Source organism: Lolium rigidum, chromosome 7 (assembly GCF_022539505.1).
Source record: "Lolium rigidum isolate FL_2022 chromosome 7, APGP_CSIRO_Lrig_0.1, whole genome shotgun sequence".
Classification (NCBI taxonomy): domain Eukaryota; kingdom Viridiplantae; phylum Streptophyta; class Magnoliopsida; order Poales; family Poaceae; genus Lolium; species Lolium rigidum.
The window spans coordinates 351,319,710-351,341,293 of NC_061514.1; the positions used below are offsets into that span (position 1 = coordinate 351,319,710).

General features: G+C 45.0%; 2 protein-coding genes across 2 annotated transcripts; one reads left to right on the forward strand and one right to left on the reverse strand.

Annotated features, from left to right (window-relative positions):
- The first annotated feature begins 7,624 nt into the window (after positions 1-7,624).
- LOC124675273 (probable protein S-acyltransferase 22) lies at positions 7,625-12,692 on the forward strand. Its single transcript, XM_047211339.1, has 8 exons — positions 7,625-7,707; positions 9,266-9,646; positions 9,728-9,796; positions 9,909-9,980; positions 10,170-10,298; positions 10,401-10,481; positions 11,023-11,208; positions 11,567-12,692. Exons 2-8 carry the CDS (start codon positions 9,479-9,481, stop codon positions 12,374-12,376), a joined length of 1,515 nt encoding a protein of 504 aa, XP_047067295.1. The 5' UTR covers positions 7,625-7,707; positions 9,266-9,478; the 3' UTR covers positions 12,377-12,692.
- Positions 12,693-17,089: 4,397 nt separating this feature from the next.
- Positions 17,090-18,504, reverse strand: LOC124669347. Its single transcript, XM_047205977.1, has one exon. It carries the CDS (start codon positions 18,502-18,504, stop codon positions 17,515-17,517), a length of 990 nt encoding a protein of 329 aa, XP_047061933.1. The 3' UTR covers positions 17,090-17,514.
- Between the last annotated feature and the right edge of the window lie 3,080 nt (positions 18,505-21,584).

The window sequence follows — 21,584 nt, forward strand, 5'->3', positions numbered from 1 at the left end:
TCTTGCATCATATACTTTGCACCCATTAATGAAGAAATACATAGAGCTTGCTAAAATTTGGTTTGCATATTTGGTCTCTCTAAAGTCTAGATAATTTCTAGTATTGAGTTTTGAACAACAAGGAAGACGGTGTAGAGTCTTATAATGTTTACAATATGTCTTTTATGTGAGTTTTGCTGCACCGGTTCATCCTTGTGTTTGTTTCAAATAACTTTGCTAGCCTAAACCTTGTATCGAGAGGGAATACTTCTCATGCATCCAAAATCCTTGAGCCAACCACTATGCCATTTGTGTCCATCATACCTACCTACTACATGGTATTTCTCCGCCATTCCAAAGTAAATTGCTTGAGTGCTATCTTTAAAATTTCCATCATTCGCCTTTGCAATATATAGCTCATGGGACAAAATAGCCTTAAAAACTATTGTGGTATTGAATATGTACTTATGCACTTTATCTCTTGTTAAGTTGCTTGTTGTGCGATAACCATGTTTCAGGGACACCATCAACTACTCTTTGTTGAATATCATGTGAGTTGCTATGCATGTCCGTCTTGTCCGAAGTAAGGGAGATTTACCACTCATTTAAATGGTTAGAGCATGCATATTGTTAGAGAAGAACATTGGGCCGCTAACTAAAGCCATGAATCATGGTGGAAGTTTCGAGTTTTGGACATATATCCTCAATCTCATATGAGAACATTAATTGTTGCTACATGCTTATGCATAAAAGAGGAGTCCATTATACTGTTGTCTATGTTGTCCCGGTATGGATGTCTAAGTTGAGAATAATCAAAAGCGAGAAATCCAAATGCGAGCTTTCTCCTTAGACCTTTGTACAGGCGGCATAGAGGTACCCCTTTGTGACACTTGGTTAAAACATGTGTATTGCAATGATAATCCTGGTGATCCAAGCTAATTAGGACAAGGTGCGGGCACTACTAGTACACTATGCATGAGGCTTGCAACTTGTAAGATATAATTTACATGATACATATGCTTTATTACTACCGTTGACAAAATTGTTTCATGTTTTCAAAATAAAAGCTCTAGCACAAATAGCAATCGATGCTTTCTTCTTTGAAGGACCATTCTTTTACTTTTATGTTGAGTCAGTTCACCTATCTCTCTCCACCTCAAGAAGCAAACACTTGTGTGAACTGTGCATTGATTCCTACATACTTGCATATTGCACTTGTTATATTACTCTATGTTGACAATTATCCATGAGATATACATGTTACAAGTTGAAAGCAACCGCGGAAACTTAATCTTCCTTTGTGTTGCTTCAATACCTTTACTTTGATTTATTGCTTTATGAGTTAACTCTTATGCAAGACTTATTGATGCTTGTCTTGAAGTACTATTCATGAAAAGTCTTTGCTTTATGATTCAGTTGTTTACTCATGTCATTACTTTTGTTTTGATCGCTTCATTCATTACATATGCTTACAATAGTATGATCAAGGTTATGATGGCATGTCACTTCAGAAATTATCTTTGTTATCGTTTACCTGCTCGGGACGAGCAGGAACTAAGCTTGGGGATGCTGATACGTCTCCTACGTATCGATAATTTCTTATGTTCCATGCCACATTATTGATGATATCTACATGTTTTATGCATACTTTATGTCATATTTATGCATTTTCCGGCACTAACCTATTAACGAGATGCCGAAGAGCCGATTCGTTGTTTTCTGCTGTTTTTGGTTTCGAAATCCTACAAAGGAAATATTCTCGGAATTGGACGAAATCAACGCCCGGGTCCTATTTTTGCACGAAGCTTCCGGAAGACCGAGGGGAAAGGAAGTGGGGCCACGAGGCGCCGACACAACGAGGGTGGCGCGGCCGGCCCTTGGCCGCGCGGCCTTGGCGTGTGGGGCCCTCGTGTGGCCCCCGCGTTGCCCTTCCGCCTACTTAAAGCCTTCGTCGCGAAACCCCCGGTACCGAGAGCCACGATACGAAAAACCTTGCGAGACGCCGCCGCCGCCAATCCCATTTCGGGGGATTCGGGAGATCGCCTCCGGCACCCTGCCGGAGAGGGGAATCATCTCCCGGAGGACTCTTCACCGCCATGGTCGCCTCCGGAGTGATGAGTGAGTAGTTCACCCCTGGACTATGGGTCCATAGCAGTAGCTAGATGGTTATCTTCTCCTCATTGTGCTTCATTGTCGGATCTTGTGAGCTGCCTAACATGATCAAGATCATCTATCTGTAATGCTATATGTTGTGTTTGTCGGGATCCGATGGATAGAGAATACTATGTTATGTTGATTATCAATCTATTACCTATGTGTTATTTATGATCTTGCATGCTCTCCGTTATTAGTAGAGGCTCTGGCCAAGTTTTTGCTCTTAACTCCAAGAGGGAGTATTTATGCTCGATAGTGGGTTCATGCCTCCATTAAATGCAGGACGGTGACGGAAAGTTCTAAGGTTGTGGATGTCTTGTTGCCACTAGGGATAAAACATTGATGCTATGTCTAAGGATGTAGTTATTGATTACATTACGCACCATACTTAATGCAATTGTACTGTTGTTTACAACTTAATACTGGAAGGGGTTCGGATGATAACTTCGAAGGTGGACTTTTTAGGCATAGATGCATGCTTGGATAGCGGTCTATGTACTTTGTCGTAATGCCCAATTAAATCTCACAATACTCATCATATCATGTATGTGCATGGTCATGCCCTCTCTATTTGTCAATTGCCCGACTGTAATTTGTTCACCCAACATGCTATTTATCTTATGGGAGAGACACCTCTAGTGAAGCTGTGGACCCCGGTCCATTCTTTACATCGAATACAATCTCATTGCAATACTTGTTTTACTATTTTCTCGCAAACAATCATCATCCACACTATACATCTAATCCTTTGTTACGGCAAGCCGGTGAGATTGACAACCTCACTCGTTTCGTTGGGGCAAAGTACTTTGGTTGTGTTGTGCAGGTTCCACGTTGGCGCCGGAATCCCTGGTGTTGCGCCGCACTACATCCCGCCGCCATCAACCTTCAACGTGCTTCTTGGCTCCTACTGGTTCGATAAACCTTGGTTTCTTACTGAGGGAAAACTTGCCGCTGTACGCATCACACCTTCCTCTTGGGGTTCCCAACGGACGCGTGTTGTACGCGTATCAACACCGCGTTCCTCATGCGGAGATGCCTGCGGGTACCGCTCCTGCTGCAGCAACCACACCTGACGCGCCTTCTGATGAAGGATATGACGATTATGGAGGGGACGAGGATGAGCGGGTAGATGAGAATGTGCTGAACGGCAAGGAGGTCGAACAACCTCCACCTGGTCGTCCACGTCAGCTCAACCGCAACGCTCGTCCACCCACGGCTGGTAAGTGATGATGATCATGTTGCAAAACTTAAATTGAATATTCTTCCATTTGAGGGTAGATATAATCCTGATGCGTATCTTACATGGGAATTGGAAGTAGAACAACGCTTCGCATGTTTAAAATACCCTGATCACTTGCGTGTTAGTGCTGCTACTTGTGAGTTCACAGATTTTGCTTCTATTTGGTGGTCTGAGCATTGTAGAGTACATCATGCTAATATTCCTACTACTTGGGTTGGTTTAAAACTTGCTATGTGTACGTGTTTTTGTTCCTCCACATTATCAACTTGATTTGCTTAAAAAAATATCTCGTTTAGAACAAGGAAAAAATTCTGTAGAAGACTATTATCCAGAATTGCAAACTGGCATGATTCGCTGTGGTATTGTAGAGGATAATGAAGCTATGCTTGCACGTTTCCTTGGTGGTTTGAATAAAGAGATTCAGCATATTTTAGACTATAAGGAGTACAACACTATTACTCGTTTGTTTCATCTTCTTTGCAAAGCTAAACTTGAAGTGCAGGATCGTCAACCACCATGGAGAAGAGCTAATGTTTCTGCAGGTCGTACATCGTCGTGGTCTCCACGACAATCAACACCACCATCTCGTGGGGCTGCACCAGCGCCTACTACCTCCAAGTACACCGCGCCTGCATCACGAGCGCCACCTGCTGCTACTCCACCACCATCTGCTGGTCCTCCTTGGAGTTCCTCTTCGATGGCTTCTACGGGGAAGACGCGCGACATTCAATGTCGCAAATGCTTGGGTTTTGGTCACATAGAAAGAGAATGCATGACCAAACGTGTCATGTTGGTGCGTGAAGATGGAGAATATGATTCTGCAAGTGATTTTGATGAAGATACATTGGCCCTTATTATTGTACGTGATGGCGCCAATTCTGATTCTGAGAGAGAGATGTAGGTAATGGAAGCTGACACTGTTGATCAGTACAGAACCTTAGTTGCACACTGTGTGTTGAGCGTGCAATTGACAAATCTAAGCATGATCAACGCCACAATCTATTTCAAACAAGAGGCGTTGTCAAAGAGCGAGCTATAAGGATCATCATTGATGGAGGGAGCTATAATAATCTGGCTAGCGTTGATATGGTAGAGAAGCTTTCTCTTTCTACAAGACAACGCACACATCCATATTACATTCAATGGTTTGAGAGCTCTCGGAAACTCAAGGTAACAAGAACTACACGTGTGCATTTTACTATTGGTACATATTCTGATTTTGTTGATTGTGATGTTGTACCTATGCAAGCTTGTTCTTTGTTACTTGGTCGATCTTGGCAATTTGATAGAGAATCTGTTTATAATGGTAAAACTAATCAATATTCTCTTGTGCATGATGGAAAGAAAATTGCTCTCAAACCTATGACTCCTGAACAAATTTTAAAAGACGATCTTGCTAGAGCTAGTAAAGTAAAAAACGAGGAGAAACATAAGAGTGAAAATCAGATTGTTGCTGCAGATTTTATGCCACATAAGACTAATACTAAATCTGATTCGAACCATGCTACTGAAATTCGTTTGAAAATCCTTGTTTGCTTGCTAGCAAATCTGATATTGCAGAACTTGATGTGAACACTACTCAATGATATGCTATTATTTGCAAAGAAGTTCTGTTTTCATTTGAGGATATGCCTCCTTCTTTGCCACCTGTGATTGCTAACCTTTTGCAGGAATTCATTGATGTGTTTTCACAAGATGTTCCACCTGGATTACCACCTATTCGTCGGATAGAACACCAAATTGACTTGATTCCAGGAGCTTCGCTGCCCAACCGTGCACCATATCATACCAATCCTGAAGAGACCAAAGAGATTCAGCGATTCAGGTGTTCTCCAAGATAAAGGTTACATTCGTGAGTCTCTTAGCTCATGTGATGTTCCTATTATCTTGATACCTAAGAAAGATGGTTCTTCACGCATGCGTACTGATTGTAGAGCTATTAATAATATTATCATTCGATACCGTCATCCAATACCTCGTTTAGATGATATGCTTGATGAATTGAGTGGTTCTATTATATTCTGTAAAGTTGATTTGCGTAGTGGTTACCACCAGATTCATATGCAATTAGCAGATTAATGGAAAACAACGTTTAAAACTAAGTTCGGTTTATATGAGTGGTTAGTAATGCCTTTTGGTTTAACTAATGTACCTAGTACTTTCATGAGACTGATGAACTAAGTTTTACGTGCTTTTATTGGACGTTTTGTGGTGGTATACTTTGATGATATTCTGATTTATAGCAAATCTTTGGAGGATCATTTGGATCATTTACGTGATGTTTTCAATGCTTTACGTGATGCATGTTTGTATGGTAATCTTGAGAAGTGCACCTTTTGCACAAATCGAGTTGCGTTTCTTGGTTATGTTGTTACTGCGCAGGAAATTGAAGTTGATCCAGCCAAGATTGAGGCAATTGAGAGTTGGCCTCTAAACCTGGGATATTACAGTGATCTACAACGGCGGTACCTTTGACAAGGTAATGACGCCGAAGACACGCCACCAGCCCGCCATGACCGAAGTCGATGCTCAGTTTTCACTAGTAGTTGTGCTGCCCCAAACTCGCCACCGGACGAATTTGTGGTCAGATCCAATGTCGTCTCCTGCCAACTACTGCCACCACCATGCAAGAACGCAATAGGAGGCAACCACCACCGCCCGCCGCCAACCACTTCACCGCTACTCCGTAGGCCTGCCCAAGCCCATCGTGGAGCGAGAGGCAGCAATAGCCACGAAATCTCAACTGAAGAGTAACACCAAATGAAAATGATCATACCCCAACCACTTCACCGCTACTCCGTAGGCCTGCCCAAGCCCATCGTGGAGCGAGAGGCAGCAATAGCCACGAAATCTCAACTGAAGAGTAACACCAAATGAAAATGATCATACCTTGAGCATCTAGACTTTGATTTCTTCGAACTTGGGTTCGCTTTGAAGATAAAACAAGCTTTGCAATATCATGGAGAGAAACATAATAGTCCAACCAAGATATACTATACCAAATACATATAATATAAAATATATTTCATGATAATTCTAAAAATATTATATTTTCATTGTATGTGTTTATATTTTTTTATTAATATACATGGTAAAACTTTATCAAGTTTGACTTAGACCAAACTTTATATGCAACATATTTTTGATACGAGGGAGTACTTCATGTTTGGACGATCCCAAATCACATGAAATGTGGCTGAAAAGATTGATCACCGCGACTTTGACAAAAAGCATGACAACATAGTAGTGTTCGGCGGATCTTTCGGGATCAAGTTGTTCTCTGCGTTCCTTGGTGTTGTTTCATATCGGTCTATTTGAATCTACGGTTGTTATCATTGACGATGGTTGCTGCTCCAGAGAGCTACTACAATAAAGAACTTTAATGCGACAAGATTTGTCCAGATCCGGTGATGGAGGGGTAAGGAGAGCAGCATGCCTTCGGAACACGCTAGTGTTGCAGGAGTCGTCGCTAGGTGGTGCAGACCTATTTATAATTTTAATTAGTTTTGAAAAATAAATTATCAATAGATCGGTGTATTTTCATAGAAAAAAAAATAAACCTCTAGAAATTTGTTTATGACTGCAAACGTGCGAGTGAAACAAACAGCTATGGACCAAACGCCACAGGGAACGGCCGTGCCGTTGAGCCCCACAGTGACAGACAGGCAGTCAGTCTGGTCCAAGCATACACACTCTCCCTGGCCCTGCCACTGCCACAGTCCTCGCCATGGAGCGACGAGCTACCTAGCTGCTAGCTTCACGTGAGCGCCCAAACAAAACCAGCCACCCTTCCCTCCCTCGCTGCTTGATTTGCTTCGCTCTCCCTCTCCGCCAGCTAAATCTGAGCAGCGCCGCATTTATTGCCCCTCCTCTCCTCTGGTCTCCCTCCCAAACCCCTCCTGCCTCCGTCCCCTTCCCCCACAGATCAAATCCATGAGCCGGCCGGCCGCGCCAGTTCTTGATTCCTGGAGAGGCCGGTCCTTTCTCCCTCTCGCGCTGATCGGCGGCGCCCCTTGACGGGTTTCCGTCTGCGTCTCTTCCGTCTTCTACCTTTCCCCGCAGTCCCGGTTGTCCGGGGGCGACGACGATGAGGCGCCATGGCTGGCAGCTCCCGTACCACCCTCTCCAGGTCTGTTCTCGCCTCTTCCTCGCGGTGAAATTTTGTGCCTTTGCGTCCTCTTCCCCGCGGTGAAGGGCTGATGGACGCTTGCGTGCTGCAGGTGGTCGCCGTGTCCGTCTTCTTGGCGCTGGCGTTCGCGTTCTACGTGTTCTTCGCGCCCTTCGTCGGGAGGAAGGTGTTCCAGGATGCCGCCGTGGGGCTCTACACACCTCTGGTAATTACTAGCTTCTTGGCTGCCCCCTCTCCTTGCTGTCACGGTGAATCAGTGGCATTCTGACAGAGTGACTGAGTGAGTGCCCTGCGGTTTGGCACGTTTTGGATCCCAATCTTGGTGCTGCATGGTGGGCCCCCATTAAGTGGTGGTTGCTGGAACTTGCGGAAGTGCCAAATTAAGTAGGTCTCAGATTGAAATGATCTGTTTAGCACTCTGCGTATGCGGTTGGGTTTCTATGATTTTTTGTTTGCTTGTCTGTTGGAGGGTGATAGTGATAGAAACTAGTACTGAAACTTTGAGGGTAGTCCTCTGGCCAATTCTGGCAATGTCATGTGACACTCACACATTCCTAACTCCGCAAGTCATTGTGTAGTTTTTTCAGCAGCTTTGCTCCGGCATTCGTAGCTGGTGAGTTATGCTTTGTTCTCAAGGTTAAGAACAGTATATGCAGGCTATTTTCTGTATGTGATGGCAATGTGAATAATTCATATGATTGAGGGCAAGCAGGGTATGATTAAGGGCAAGCAGGGACTGTACAGTGTAAACTCTTAGTGCTTCTTTTATTTTACAAATTTGTTTAAGGTCCTAAAAACCTTTGTAATTCAGTTTACTGCTTTTAATCAATGAATATAGCAGTTCTCCTGCTGTATTAAAAAAAAACTTAGGGCTTCTTCAGACAATCCATTTCAAAAGTAGTGCCTTTTTTTGCGGGGAATAGCGGTGCTTTGGGTTAATATAGAGATCTTACAGTGTTTGGTTCGTAAGATCTTGTAACTCTGTTAGATGGAGAGTGATGTGACGTAAAATGTTATTTCTTGCAAATAGATTATCCCTGCATTAGTTTTGACTTCTTTGTAGTTCATAGACTGATAGCGACATGATAGTCCTACCTAACATCTCTGGAAACTTTCTTTACTTGTAAGAAAACTGTTGTATTTATGCTGTAATGAGCAGCAATGTTCTTGAGGAGGGTGCCCATTTGGTCTTATGACATGTACTACAAAGTCTTATGACATGGAAGCACACTTTTCGTCTCTTCATGATTAACCCTTGTTTAGTTTTTTCTTCTGAACGAACAGTAAACATGTTTTGCTAGTGATCAGGCAGTCATGGCTTGCTTACATTTTTGGATGGAGTCAGATTTTTTCTTCAAAAAATCTCATGCTTGAGTTCACAAAACTGGAATTTGTTGTGATGGTGGAAGGCACCAGAGCATGATTTCATTGTAGATATAAGTTTCTTTGGCACACTTAATCCTAACTACCCCTTAAAAAAACTTAATCCTAACTGCACCTTTCTCCCTTTTTTGCCCGACTGCAACTTGCCTTATTATTTTCCCAACAGCACTTTTTTTTACTACAGGTAAATACATATCTAAAATAAAGTAATTTACTCTGAATATATGGTGACCATTCTATTTTATCAAGCTGTGCCCTTTAGTAGGAAAAGACTATATTTTGTAAAACCCCATTATGATTTTACTTACAGCTGCTGTGGTTGAAAGTTGCTGTTTAACTTTATACATTTATGATAAAAGTCTGTAATCTGTTTTTTTTAGGTTTTGTGTGTATTCTTTCTGTACATCTGGTGTGCTGCGGCAGACCCAGCAGACCCAGGGGTCTTCAAATCAAAGAAGTACCTAAGATTGTATGCAAGCTGCAAGCATAGGCATCTGAAGGAGTCCAGGCAAGGTGTTTCAGATGTTGTGTTACAACTAGATGAAACCGGAGAAAAGAAAGAACGTGAGGTTGCTGAGGCTAGTGAAAAATTAATGACTCAACAGAAGAGCTCATCTTGCTGGGGTGCAACTTTCTCTGCGCTTCTCCTTATATTCTACCCTCTCTCTTTTGTTTTCTCCTGCTGCCAATCACGTGAGTGGTCCTCTGAGCAGCAAGACAGTGAGGAAGGGATGTTTTTCTGCAGCCTCTGTGAAGTTGAGGTATGTTTTTTTTTTTACCATATGTTGGTTTGATGTGTGATTTCTTACGCAAGTATTTAACGAGCTGCTATTTTTTGTTAGGTGTTGAAGTACAGTAAGCATTGTCGAGTTTGTGACAAATGTGTTGATGGGTTTGATCATCACTGCAGAGTAACATACTCCTTAATAAATTTCTGTCTTCTTTATATGAGTATGAATAATTCTCTTCTAATCTCTATTAGCCTATACACAGTGACTCACTTGATTTCCTCAATCTCAACAGTGGCTCAACAATTGTATTGGAAAAAGAAACTATAGGAGGTTTTTTCTTCTAATGACAACCGCCCTTTTCTTGGTAAACTCATGTTCTCAAGTTCTGATATTAGTGTAGTTGTGTTAGCATGTAGCCAACATCAACTGCATTCTAGAAACAGTCTTATGCATTTGAATTTGGTCATCATTATGCAGAGAGCATTTTATTCCTGGTCCTTTTCATCCTAGTTGACCATTGACAGGTCTTCATGATTTGTGCACTTTGGGCCAGCTTATCTTACAATCGGCAACTGGAGTATTGGTGCTAGTTCTCTGCTTTGTAGAGCGAAAGGAATTTTCTACGCAAATTGTGTCAAAGCTAGGAAGCAGCTTCTCTATAGTGCCTTTCATCATTGTGGTGGTATGTTCAGTCGTCCTAGATCCTTCTAATAGTGGCTACTTCAAGTATTTTATTCAATCTTTCTTGAAATATTGCTAAAATTGTTGATCTTCGTACATGCAGGCATCCTGTACCATCCTAGCTATGGTTGCTTTACTGCCAATTGCTCAACTTCTCTTTTTCCACATCATTCTCATCCAGAAGGCAAGTCCTGGCACCATTCGATTTTAAGTAACCGTTGTTATACAAGCAATTCCGTATTATCCCTGTGCTATTGGCGACTTAGCTTATCTGAAATTCTCAGAGTACCGCATTGATATATTTTGTGGAAAATGTAGCTTGTGACACTTTGCCTGGCATGCAGTGTTAATAGCATACATTTACACACTGAGCAAACAACTGTTATATCACTGGTACATTTTTTCCCTCATAATTTCCCTGATAAACTGCAAAGGGTGCAGTGAAACACTAAAAAACGAAATGCACTAGTTGTTATTCTGAATTAGAAAATGTATAGATACATCAATGATGATTTCCATTGTTGCCTTTCAAGGTGTCCATTTTTTCCCTTATAATATCCCTGATAAACTGCAAAGGGCAGAGTGAAAAACTAAAGAACAAAATGCACTACTTGTTTTCAATCTGAATTGGAAAATATAGAGATATCATGGATGATTTCCGTTGTTAACTTTCAAGGTGGTCTCAAATTGAAGAACCTAAGCACAATTTTGTGAACTTCATGCAGGGCATCAGTACATATGACTACATCATTGCCCTTAGAGAGCAAGAACAAGAAGAGATCAGTGGGCAGCAGAGTCCGCAGATGTCTCATGTAAGCTCCTATACTGGTGGGCTCAGCAGTACTAGTTCCTTTGGTGCACTGCGTCGTGGTTCATGGTGCACTCCTCCAAGACTGTTTCTTGAGGATCAGGTGAGAAACTTATATCGTCAAACTTAATGAACAATAATGAGAAAGACAAATTAGCGTTAGAACTGGCGTTGTTGCTGGCAAAGTGAAGGTGGTTGCTTCTACTCATGTGAACTGAAGTTATCAAATTAAGCTGTTTGATTTTTATTTAAATAGTCAATGTGGTTCTCGATATGCCTTGGACCTCTTGAACTTTCCTGGATCATTATAATATTGCATTTGTAACTAAGAACATATGCACTTGTGTGCCAACATGAGTTTTGCTCACATGGCTGCACAAGATAGGCGTGTCACCTTTTTTGCATTCAGTGTTTTCCCGTCAGTTCACAAATAATTTAAAGTTACTCAAACTTCTTCGCAGTTTGATGTTATTCCATCGGAGGCTGGCTCTTCGCATAATTCTGCTACCAAGAGAAAAGAAGATGAAGTAAGGAGGAAGAAAACCTCAGGGGCTGTGAAAATTAGTCCATGGGCATTGGCTCGTCTTAATGCAGAAGAAGTTTCTCGAGTTGCTGCTGAGGCTCGGAAGAAGTCCAAAGTTTTAGTGCCTATCAGAAAAGATGATTATTCGCTCGGGCATGAAACAGATAGTAGCTATGGAGGCATGGGCAGTAGGATTGATCTAGGGCCTGATGACACGAGGAGAACAAACAGGAGAGGAAGGCCCCATGGTGATCTCTCTCTTAAACCTGTTGCAAAAATATCAACAGATGTTATTGATAGTAATGGCAGTGACATGGGCCCTGAAGCATTATCCAGTTTAGCACCACTGCAACTTGAGGCGCGGAGTGCCTTTCATCCAAGTAGAGCTGCTTCTTCTGCTAACGTTGATGGTTCATCTCCAGATAGCAGTTTGGACTCGCCTGATCTGCACCTGTACCGATTCTCAGCTGTCTCCTCATCTGCAACTGAAGACTTGCAGTTGGCAGCTCCCACTGCCCCAGGGAGCACTCCATATCAAGGGATCCTGCTGTCTAGATCAACCAGTGATGGCTACGAAGCATCAGGTGGTGAAGACAGTGACCGTATTCCGTCGAGGATAGTGCATCGCTCCTCAAACTGGGCAAGCATCATACTCAGCACTGATCAGAATACGTCCTCATCTGGCATCCTTGTGCCGAAGAACAGATCCTTGACTTCAGATCAAGTCCATGCGCAGCACAGAAATTGAGAATGTAAATGACCCTTATGAAGATTCCAGTGTCCTACCTCGTTTGTCATCACCTTCTGTTCCATAGTTAAAGATCTTGTCTCACTGATGTGTCAGCTGTTATTTTCAGAGTTGGTAGGTAGGGAAGGCGAGTTGTTTCATCCGCAAAGGCTTAAGTGCTTGTAGTTTTGCTGTTAGATGACAAATGTACACTTGATTAGTGCCTCATTTCCTTGGTTGCCAACTGTGCCCGAGGTTTTAAAGGTTAACTATTCATGAGGTGGACTTGTTAGCGTCATACCGTGTGACGAACAAAGGCATGATATGCAACTAGTTGTCTAAAGAAATGCTATGGCATGTGCAAATCCATTCATCTGAATCACGTTTGGCAACCCATTGATAAGTACCTGACGAAGTCCTTACTTTGTTTAAGCCTTCAAGTCTACAGCCAAGTCAAACATGTCCCAAATACTAGATCTGAGACTATTTTGTTTAAACCTTGAAGTACACAGCCAAGTCAAACATGTCCCAAATACTAGATCTGAGACTAAATAATGGCACACGATGATGTGATGGCCAGTCAACTACCTTTAGCTAGTGAAAATTTTGCTACATAGAAAGGTTTGAGTCATCCATTATAAAAACGTAAGTATCTATGTTACAGGGTAAGAGCTATTTCTTTAGTTTAGTGCATTAGCACTTTCCGAAAATAAATCTTGGCACTTAAAAAAAGTATAAATGCACAATATTTCAAATTGTTCTGAATTTTTGGTGGGGACATGAACATAACAGAAGATGTATGCACCGGATGTCCAAGACCAGAGTCACATGGAGGGATGGGTTTCCGGGATTTTCATGTGTTCAATTAGCTCGTCAAGCCTGGAGACTAATAGAAAACCCGGACAGCTTATGTGCCCGGCTACTAGAGGCCATATATTATCCAAATGGTAACTAGCTGGACACATCATTTATTCGCAACCTGCCCGTCGGCTTCCTGGCAGGGAGTTTATGCATGGCCTGATCTTCTTAAACAGGGTGCCACCTGGAGGATCGGCACGGGTTCTCAGGTTCGCATTTGGCGAGACAACTGGCTGCAGAGAAGTGAAGTTTCAGGTAAAATGAAGGAGACACGTTTGCATTGGGTTTCTGAATTAATTAAGCCTGATACTCGTTCATGGGATGAAGCTACAGTATGAAAATATTTTTACCCACATGATGCGGAGGACATATTAGCAATCAAGCTCACGCAAAGGCCTTCTGATGATTTAAGACAATGGGATCTTTACCGTGAGGTCAGCGTCTAGCTTCTGGACAGTCAAGCTCTGCTCCGTGGGGAATGGTTGAACAATGATCACAATGCTTCTAAAGAAACTACAGTGAAACTCTTTTACCTGTTCTGGCGAGTGTGGCACACCGCAATAACATAGTCAATGGGGACGGTAAGGCATCCGATCGCTGCTTCAGTGTCATTCCTACAGAAGTACCTTACTTCCTTTTCTGAAGCAAATGCAAAGTCACATGATACAAAAGGCAAGACTCCAAAGGAATAACATCAATTTTAGGATAAATTGTGAAAGTCAGAACTCGAACTCGAGACCCTGGGCTCTGATACCATGTCAAGCTTCATGCACTAGCCAACGCAACCAAAAATCCGAATTGATGAAAAGAACTAGACAATCCACTTATACATTTCAACATTTCCAAACCAGAGATATGGGGGGCTGCCAGATGAGGTGTCCGAATGGCAGCCACCGCCAGCAGGCTACCTCATGCCCAGCGTCGATGCAGGCTGGGACAGGCTACCTTGATGCCCAGCGTCGATGCAGGTTGGGACGCCTTGAGTAAGCGAGCAGGGAGCCAGGGATTGGTGTTGTGGTGCGTGATGAAAAAGGTGCAGTGATACGAACGGTTTTGGACTTCTTACCTTACAGTAATAGTGCAGAGGAAGCAGAAGCTAGAGCATGTACGGCAGCTCATCGACATTCAACAGCTGCTTGGCATTGTGGAGACTGACTGCCAACGTGTTATACATGCAGCAACATCTGGTGTGTTGGGCCCGATGTGTACCGAGATCAAAGACCTACTTCGTACCCACCCTCTGCTAGAAGTTTGGAAGATCAACAAGAGTAGCAACAAGGTAGCGCATGGCTTACCGCAGCTAGGGAAACGTGAGTCAAGTGGAGTGTTAAGAGTCAGCACCAGACTGTGTGTCGGCACTGATCGCAAATGATTGTAAACCCTTTATTTTATAATCAATAAAGCTGACGTTTCCCCTAAAAAAAGATGTGGTGTAGTTGTCGGTGCCAATTATTTCAAATCTTAGTTTTGCTTTACTCGCTTCTCCAGTAAACACTTGGTTCAATGAATACTACAAGTTCCAACTTGGGGACAATGCATAGCAAAACTAAATGAAAGTCAATGTGCTGTGTTCATGATCTAAAGTAGGAAAAAAAATGTACATCTGTCATATAAAAAAGAGCTCCAAGCCCTTCCCCAAGGAAGGCATCATTGAGTAAAGAAGATAAAAGATAGAAGATACTTCACATGCAAGATTCTAAGCTTCAGAGTTGAGAAAGTATTGTACCAGAAGATCCAGAAATGAAAAGAAAACCCAGGAATCCATGAAGGCTTCTTCTTTGATCGATATATCAATAAATTGAGAACTACAGTCTCTGCTGAAAAGAAAGGAATTATCTACAGGCCCTGTAAATAATCTCCACTTATTTCTCGGAGAGTTGGAATAACCAAAATGCAGACATATCAGACTTGTACATTAAAAACATAAGAGAGACAACCATGGAACTCAACTGAGCACAATATTTAGCATGGTTAGCAGTACTTAATTATGTCATTGCCAAAAAGGAATCATTCAAAATACAAGGTCCAGAGTAATCAGTATCTCAGTAGTAAGATTTTAAAGGTGTTAAGATTAAAAAAAAGGTGTTAGCATGATTGCATATGTTTCATTCTGTATAACCAAAAAGGTGTTAAGATTAAAAAAATCTATCGCAATTTAGCTGATATCTAGTTACATCATTCCAAAAGAATGCTACACACATTGCCAGATCTCAGATCTCTGTCGATACTGACCAAGAAACACCAAATCTAAGATTTCCCCTGTTTTCTCTTTTACATCCGTGCCATTGCATAAGCTTAGAAGACCCCAAATGACTGCAAAAGACTTCATTTGCCATGACCATCAACCAATCAACTATATAGTCATGGCGCCACAACCCCCACTACCCAATCTTCAGAAATCAGGACATTGCTCAACCTCAATTATTTCCATGAGATTATGAACAAATACACCTCGGACAAATAATCCTATCTTCATCACCTGACTTCATCTGACTTGCCATCCACCATCATCTCAAGCTCCGCAACCGATCCGCCTTCATCATCCAGAATTTCCAAGCTCGATGACCAGTAAGTGAAGTAGAACAACACGCTCATCATCGATTCGATCAGCATCACAAAAGAGTACATGGGGATAAGCAATGGCCCCTTCCAGAGTCGTGACGTGCCATTTATATAGCTCAGCATCTTAACCCTGTGCTCAAACAGCCCCTCTACGAAGGCCAGACCAATGGTGGATAGAAGAAAAATGAATAGCCTGTGCAAATCCCCATCTAGATCACATTTGGCAAACCCATTGTTAAGCATCTGATGAAGTCCTAAATAGTTTGATTAAGCCTCCAAGTACACAGCCAAGTCAAACACGTCCCAATTACTAGATCTGAGACTACATAACTCATACTATTGTATAAGACGGCACATGATGATGTGATGGGCAGTCAACTGAACCAGTTTTCGCTTTGGCCAGTGAAAATTGTGCTACCAAGAAAGGTTTGAGTCATCCATTATCAAAACTTAAGTATCTATGTTATAGAGTAAGAGATATTTATTCAGTTTAGTTAAATAGCGCATTAGTTTTTCCATATTTTTTTGTTCTTAGCACATAAAAATAAGTACAAATGCAAGGTATAGTTCAAATATGTTATAGTAATTTTGTAGCAAACTGAGTAATGTGGTTACCCACAAAAAGGAAAGAGTAAAAAAACGATGTAGTGTAATTGTCGGTGTCAATTGTCAACTGATAGCTTACACACAGAAGCTGAATCTTGCAGTCTTGCTTCATTCGCATCTTCAGTAAACACTTGACAAATTGAATACTCGTATGGTTCAGCGAATACAAGTTCCATCTTGGGGAAAATACATGACCAGTACTAAATGAACCCCGGTTCAGGTAAAACCACTTGGCGGGGAAAATACATGACCAGTACTAAATGTAAGTCAACGTGCTGTGTTTATGTTCTGACGTAGGAAGAAATGTACATATGTTGCAGAAAAAGAGTTGAAGTTCCGCCCCCATGAGTAAAGAAGATGGAAGACAGAAGATGCTTCATATGCAAGATCCTAAGCTTCAGAGTTGAGAAAGTACTCACCAGAAGATCCAGCAATCAAAAGAAAACTCATGAAACAATGAAGGTTCCTTTGCTCCATATACGAAAAAATTGTCTGCTGAAAAGAAAGGAATCATCTACACATTCTGTAAATTATCTTCAGTTACATTCTTGTTAGAACGGGAATAACTGAAATGTAGACATATCAGACTTGTGAACTAAAAGAATTAAGGGAAAACAAACATGAAACTGCTTACCAGTACTTGTTAAAAAAGCGTTATTCAGAATACAAGTTTGGAACTCACTGAAAAGTAAATTTGCATAGAGCGACACTTGAAGAATCAAGTTTCAGAGTAATCAATATCTCAGTAGTACAATATGTTTCATTCTGTATATAACCAAAAAGGTGTTAAGATGGGAAAAAAAAACTCTATCGCGATTGAATCGATATACTAGTTACATGATTTCAAAAGAATGCTACACACATTGCCAGATCTCAGATCGCTGTCGGTACTGACCAAGAAAAACCAAACCTAAGATTTCTCACGTCTTCTCTTTTGCATTGGCGCCATTGCATGAGCTTAGAAGACCCCAAATGACTGCAAAAGATTTCATTCGCCATGACCATCAACCAATCAACCATATAGTCATGGCGCCACCATTGAATCTTGAGAAAACAGGACAATGCCCAGCAGCCTCAATTATTTCCCCTGAGAATATGAACAAATACACCTTTGACAAATAGTCCTACCTTGATCACCTGACTTCATGTGACTTGCCATCCACCATCATCTCAAGCTCCGCAACGGAGCCGCCTTCCTCATCCAGAATTTCCAAGCTTGATGACCGGCAAGTGAAGTAGAACACGGCGCTCATCATGGAATCGATCAGCATCACAAAGGAGTACATGAGAATAAGCAATGGCCCCTCCCAGAGCCTTGACGTGCCATCTCCGTAGCTGAGCGTCTTAACCCTGTGCTCAAACAGCCCCTCGACGAAGGCGAGGCCAATGGTGGACAGAAGAAAGATGAGCAGCCCGACATGGGTTTGCCCGCGCATCAGCTGCACGGACCGGCGCAGCGCATTGGCCCCGGCCACGTCCTCGAGAACGGCGATGACTCCGCCGAGGTTGGAGATTATGATGGCGTGCGCGTACACCACGGAGAATGCCAGGACCGTGAGGAGGCCGGCGCTGACGACGACGTCCGGCGGGTAGAGCAGGGACTTGAGCGTGGAGCAGACGGTGACGAGGAGCGCGAGGGAGGCGGCGAGGCAGGCGACGACGGCGGCGCAGGACAGGCCGTAGGTGGCGGCGAGGCGCGGCCAGGCGCGGCGCGCGAGGAGGGAGAGGTCGGCGGCGGGGAGGGGCTTCCCGGCGTACACGGCGGCGACGGCGTAGGCGACGGCGGCGCGCGCGGCGAGGAGCAGCGTGAGGAGCGCCGGGAAGGAGACGACGGCGGCGACGAGCGTGGCGGCGAGGTGGTGCGCGAGCTGCCTGAGGAAGTGCGTGGCGGGCAGGCCCGACTCCGCGGCGGCGGCGAGGAGGCGGCGCGCGAGGGGGAGGACGAGCGTGCCCTCGAGCGCGGCGGCGGAGAGGAGGAGGACGCCCGAGGCCGGGCAGAGCAGGAGGAAGAGCACGGAGGTGAAGGCGTGCGGGTCCGCGCGCAGCACGCGCACCGTCTCCCGCAGCACCTCCAGCGCGTTCATCTGCGGCAGCCGCACCGCCCCGTTCCGCGGCTGCGCCATCGCCGGCGCTCCTTGCCTGGGCTCGAACGACGCCGCCGCCGGGTCAGATCCGAGGCGAGATCAGATTCTTGGAACAGCACCAGTCCCGCAATGCGCGGCTCCCCTGCTGGAGACGACGCCGGCGCGGAATGGGTCTGAAGTGGCGGCACGGGACGGGATCTTGGGGGACGGGAATGGCGTGGGAGGGAGAAGCTTCTTTGGAGTAGAGATCGAGGTTGTTGAAGAAGGAGGAGATGACGCGAGCAAGGTGAAGGTGAGACTACCGACAGTTCACTGGTGGCTATGACACGCGGGGCCCATCCAGGGGAGTTTCCATCTGGCAGTATGTCACGTGGGGCCGGCGAGGCCCCAACTCCAGTGAAGCTTCCTGCCACGCCCGTTTACTGTTTCTTTGGATTCTGTGTCTTGCGAGTAAATTACACAAATCTACCACAATTGGGGCACTGATTACATGTCAGTACCATTCTTGGAAATTTTTGCTAAAAACTACAACTTCTGTGATAATCAACAACAGATCGCGCAAACGGTTGTCTGATAGTAGTTTAAGTAAGGAGGGCCCACTGTCAGTGCTTACTAGACCGAACGGCCGTTTTCTCCCGTTAGGCCCGAGTTGAGATGGCCGCCGCTGCACGCCCGTGACAGGTCGCGCCGCCCGCACACATCCTCTCTCCGGCGGAGACCCACCACTGACCACTCCCCATCTCCATGCATGCAAGATCAGCGACACCCCTGCTCTTCCCTGCCTCGCAGTCGGCGGTGCCCCTCATCCACGGAGGCTGCTGTCGTGGGCGACGAGGAGCTCGCGCCCGTACTGCAGGGTCTGCAGCGCCGACGGCGACAACAAATCAACCATGGCGACTTGAAGACGCACGGTGCAGGGGAGGCAGGACGGCAGAGCGTACGGCCGAAACAAGGTACATGCGTGGACACCTTCGTCGCCGAGTAAGCTCGTTGCCACGACCCGGGCGTCTGCATGCTGGGCGCCGTCGTCGACATCGCCATAAGTTACGGCCACCCCGCTCCACGATGGCCTCACCGGATAGCAAGCAGCAGCACGGCCGGAGCCAGGCGGGAGCTGGCCGTCGGGCTGCACCCGGGCGTCGGGGACTGCGGGTGGCCGGTGAGCGTGGAGCGCAGCGCGACCAACTAAACCAAGCAGCCGGCACGAACTTTGCGTCTGTGCTTTGGCTGATCTATTTGCTCTCCTCGCGCAGCAGCTTGGCGCGAGCGTTTGCAGGCCATGCGCACGCGGATGGCCTGGACTTTGCGTCGACGGCGTCGCGTAGCTGCTGGAGGACGTCGGGGCAGCCGTCATCGCTGGCGCAGTCCATGACGCTGCGGAAATTGAGGCGCGCGTACTCGCCGCGGAGCCTGTAGACGGCGGCCGTAGGCGTGCGCAGCGGTTTCGGGCGAGTCGTACGAGCGCGAGCACAGGCCGCCAGACGGAGGGCTTGCGTGGGGGACACCTGGTTTGGCGAGCGTCTGGTCGACCGCGCCGGCGGGTCCGGGCGCGGCACAGTGGGGCGGGCGTGTTCTCGCCGGCAGGTCTGCGCGCACCGCTAGCCTGGTTCCCTTGCGCCGTCGGCCAGGTCCGCGCGCGTCGCCGGCCTGGTTCCCCTTGCTCCGCCAGGCCAGGTCCGCGCGCCGCTGGGCAATTCCCTTCGCGCCGCCGGCCAGTTCCCCTCGCGCAGCGGGACAAGTCCGTGAGCGCCGCCGGCCAGTTCCCGCCGCGGCCGCAGCCAAGTTGGCCACCCTCGGTGTTGCGTTGGAGCAAGGACGGATGGCGCGCTGGCGCACAGCGGGGAGGGCGTCCAGCTCGAGCGAGCTGGTCATGAAGACAGCGGGGAGCCTGCGCAACTCGCCGCACCTCCGGCCCGGCCCCACTCGCGGCTGAGGGAAAAGTCAAAGGAGAAAAGGAAAAATACCTCATGGTCTCTGTCATGCCCCTAACGGGAGAATACGTCCTAACGTCCGTTAGGCCTAGCCAGCACTGACAGTGGGCCCGCAAGCCTTAAACTGCTCTTAGACTTGTGTTTGCCCTATCTGTTGAGAATTACCTCTGAAGTTGTAGTTTTTAGCAAAAAAATCCAAGAATGGTACTGACTTGTTACCACTGCCTCAATTGTGGTAGATTTATGTAATTTACTCGTGTCTTGCAAATTGATCTGAAATGGCAGCAGAAGTATAAACATGTTCAGGTTCTGCTGATATAGGCACCAAACTAGGGAGATCGTTTTCTGAAAAAATAATCGAAAGTGACATTTGAAAGTTTTTTTTTTTTTGGAAAAAAACATACTAGAGGTAGATGACGATGAAATCTACTCGGAAATAACTTTGTACACAAAGTATGGATGAGGAAGCAATCGTTACCGTTCAGAGCACCAGGTTGCTTCGAGATCCAGAGAAAAGAATAGTTAGAGGAATTCGCTTGTGCACCAGCCTTGTATTTCCTTGCAGCAGTGGCAGCACCATGCAAACGCTTCATAAAAATTATAAGGATTGAAATATGTCCATGTCTTTGAGTCGAATTAGAGGCGTTAACTCGTGATCAACTAAATATAGATGTTCCATGGAGATTGGCGTTAGACTTTTCTAACGATCAACTGGTTAACATATCTCCTAAATTAAAAAGTTCATGGACCCTGTACGGAAAATGGAGGACTGATGGCTCCAAACACATTAGTGGCATTGTCCCACGTTTATTGAAAACCGGGTGACTCGCAGTTCTGGGATGGCTTAATGCGACGAATAAATTCTTTTTTCAATATGACTCTTTCTCTATTAAAGTTTTTGGAGGATAAATGGCTAGCCAATGCCACACTCTAAGAACAATACCTAGTTTTGTACAATATTGTATGTCACAAAAGTGGTACGATTGCTAAAGTGTTGAAAACTTTTCCACCAAATATGACGTTCACAAAATATCTCGTGGGCCCTTTGCTAGCATCATGGAATGCATTGCTATAATGTCTCACTTTGGTCCAATTGGCCTAGGGGGCCAATGTGTTTCCCTAGAACCTTTCATGAGAATGGGAAATTCTATGTGGATTCTATGTACAGAGCACTAATCCAGCCATATG

Excerpts from the sequence above, each read along its gene's own strand:
- LOC124675273 (XM_047211339.1), top strand. The coding sequence starts at position 9,479 with ATGACTCAACAGAAGAGCTCATCTTGCTGGGGTGCAACTTTCTCTGCG. Across the intron at positions 9,647-9,727 it reads GCAGCCTCTGTGAAGTTGAG|GTGTTGAAGTACAGTAAGCA; the intron begins GTATGTTTTTTT and ends ATTTTTTGTTAG. Across the intron at positions 10,299-10,400 it reads TGCCTTTCATCATTGTGGTG|GCATCCTGTACCATCCTAGC; the intron begins GTATGTTCAGTC and ends TCGTACATGCAG.
- LOC124669347 (XM_047205977.1), bottom strand. The coding sequence starts at position 18,504 with ATGGCGCAGCCGCGGAACGGGGCGGTGCGGCTGCCGCAGATGAACGCG.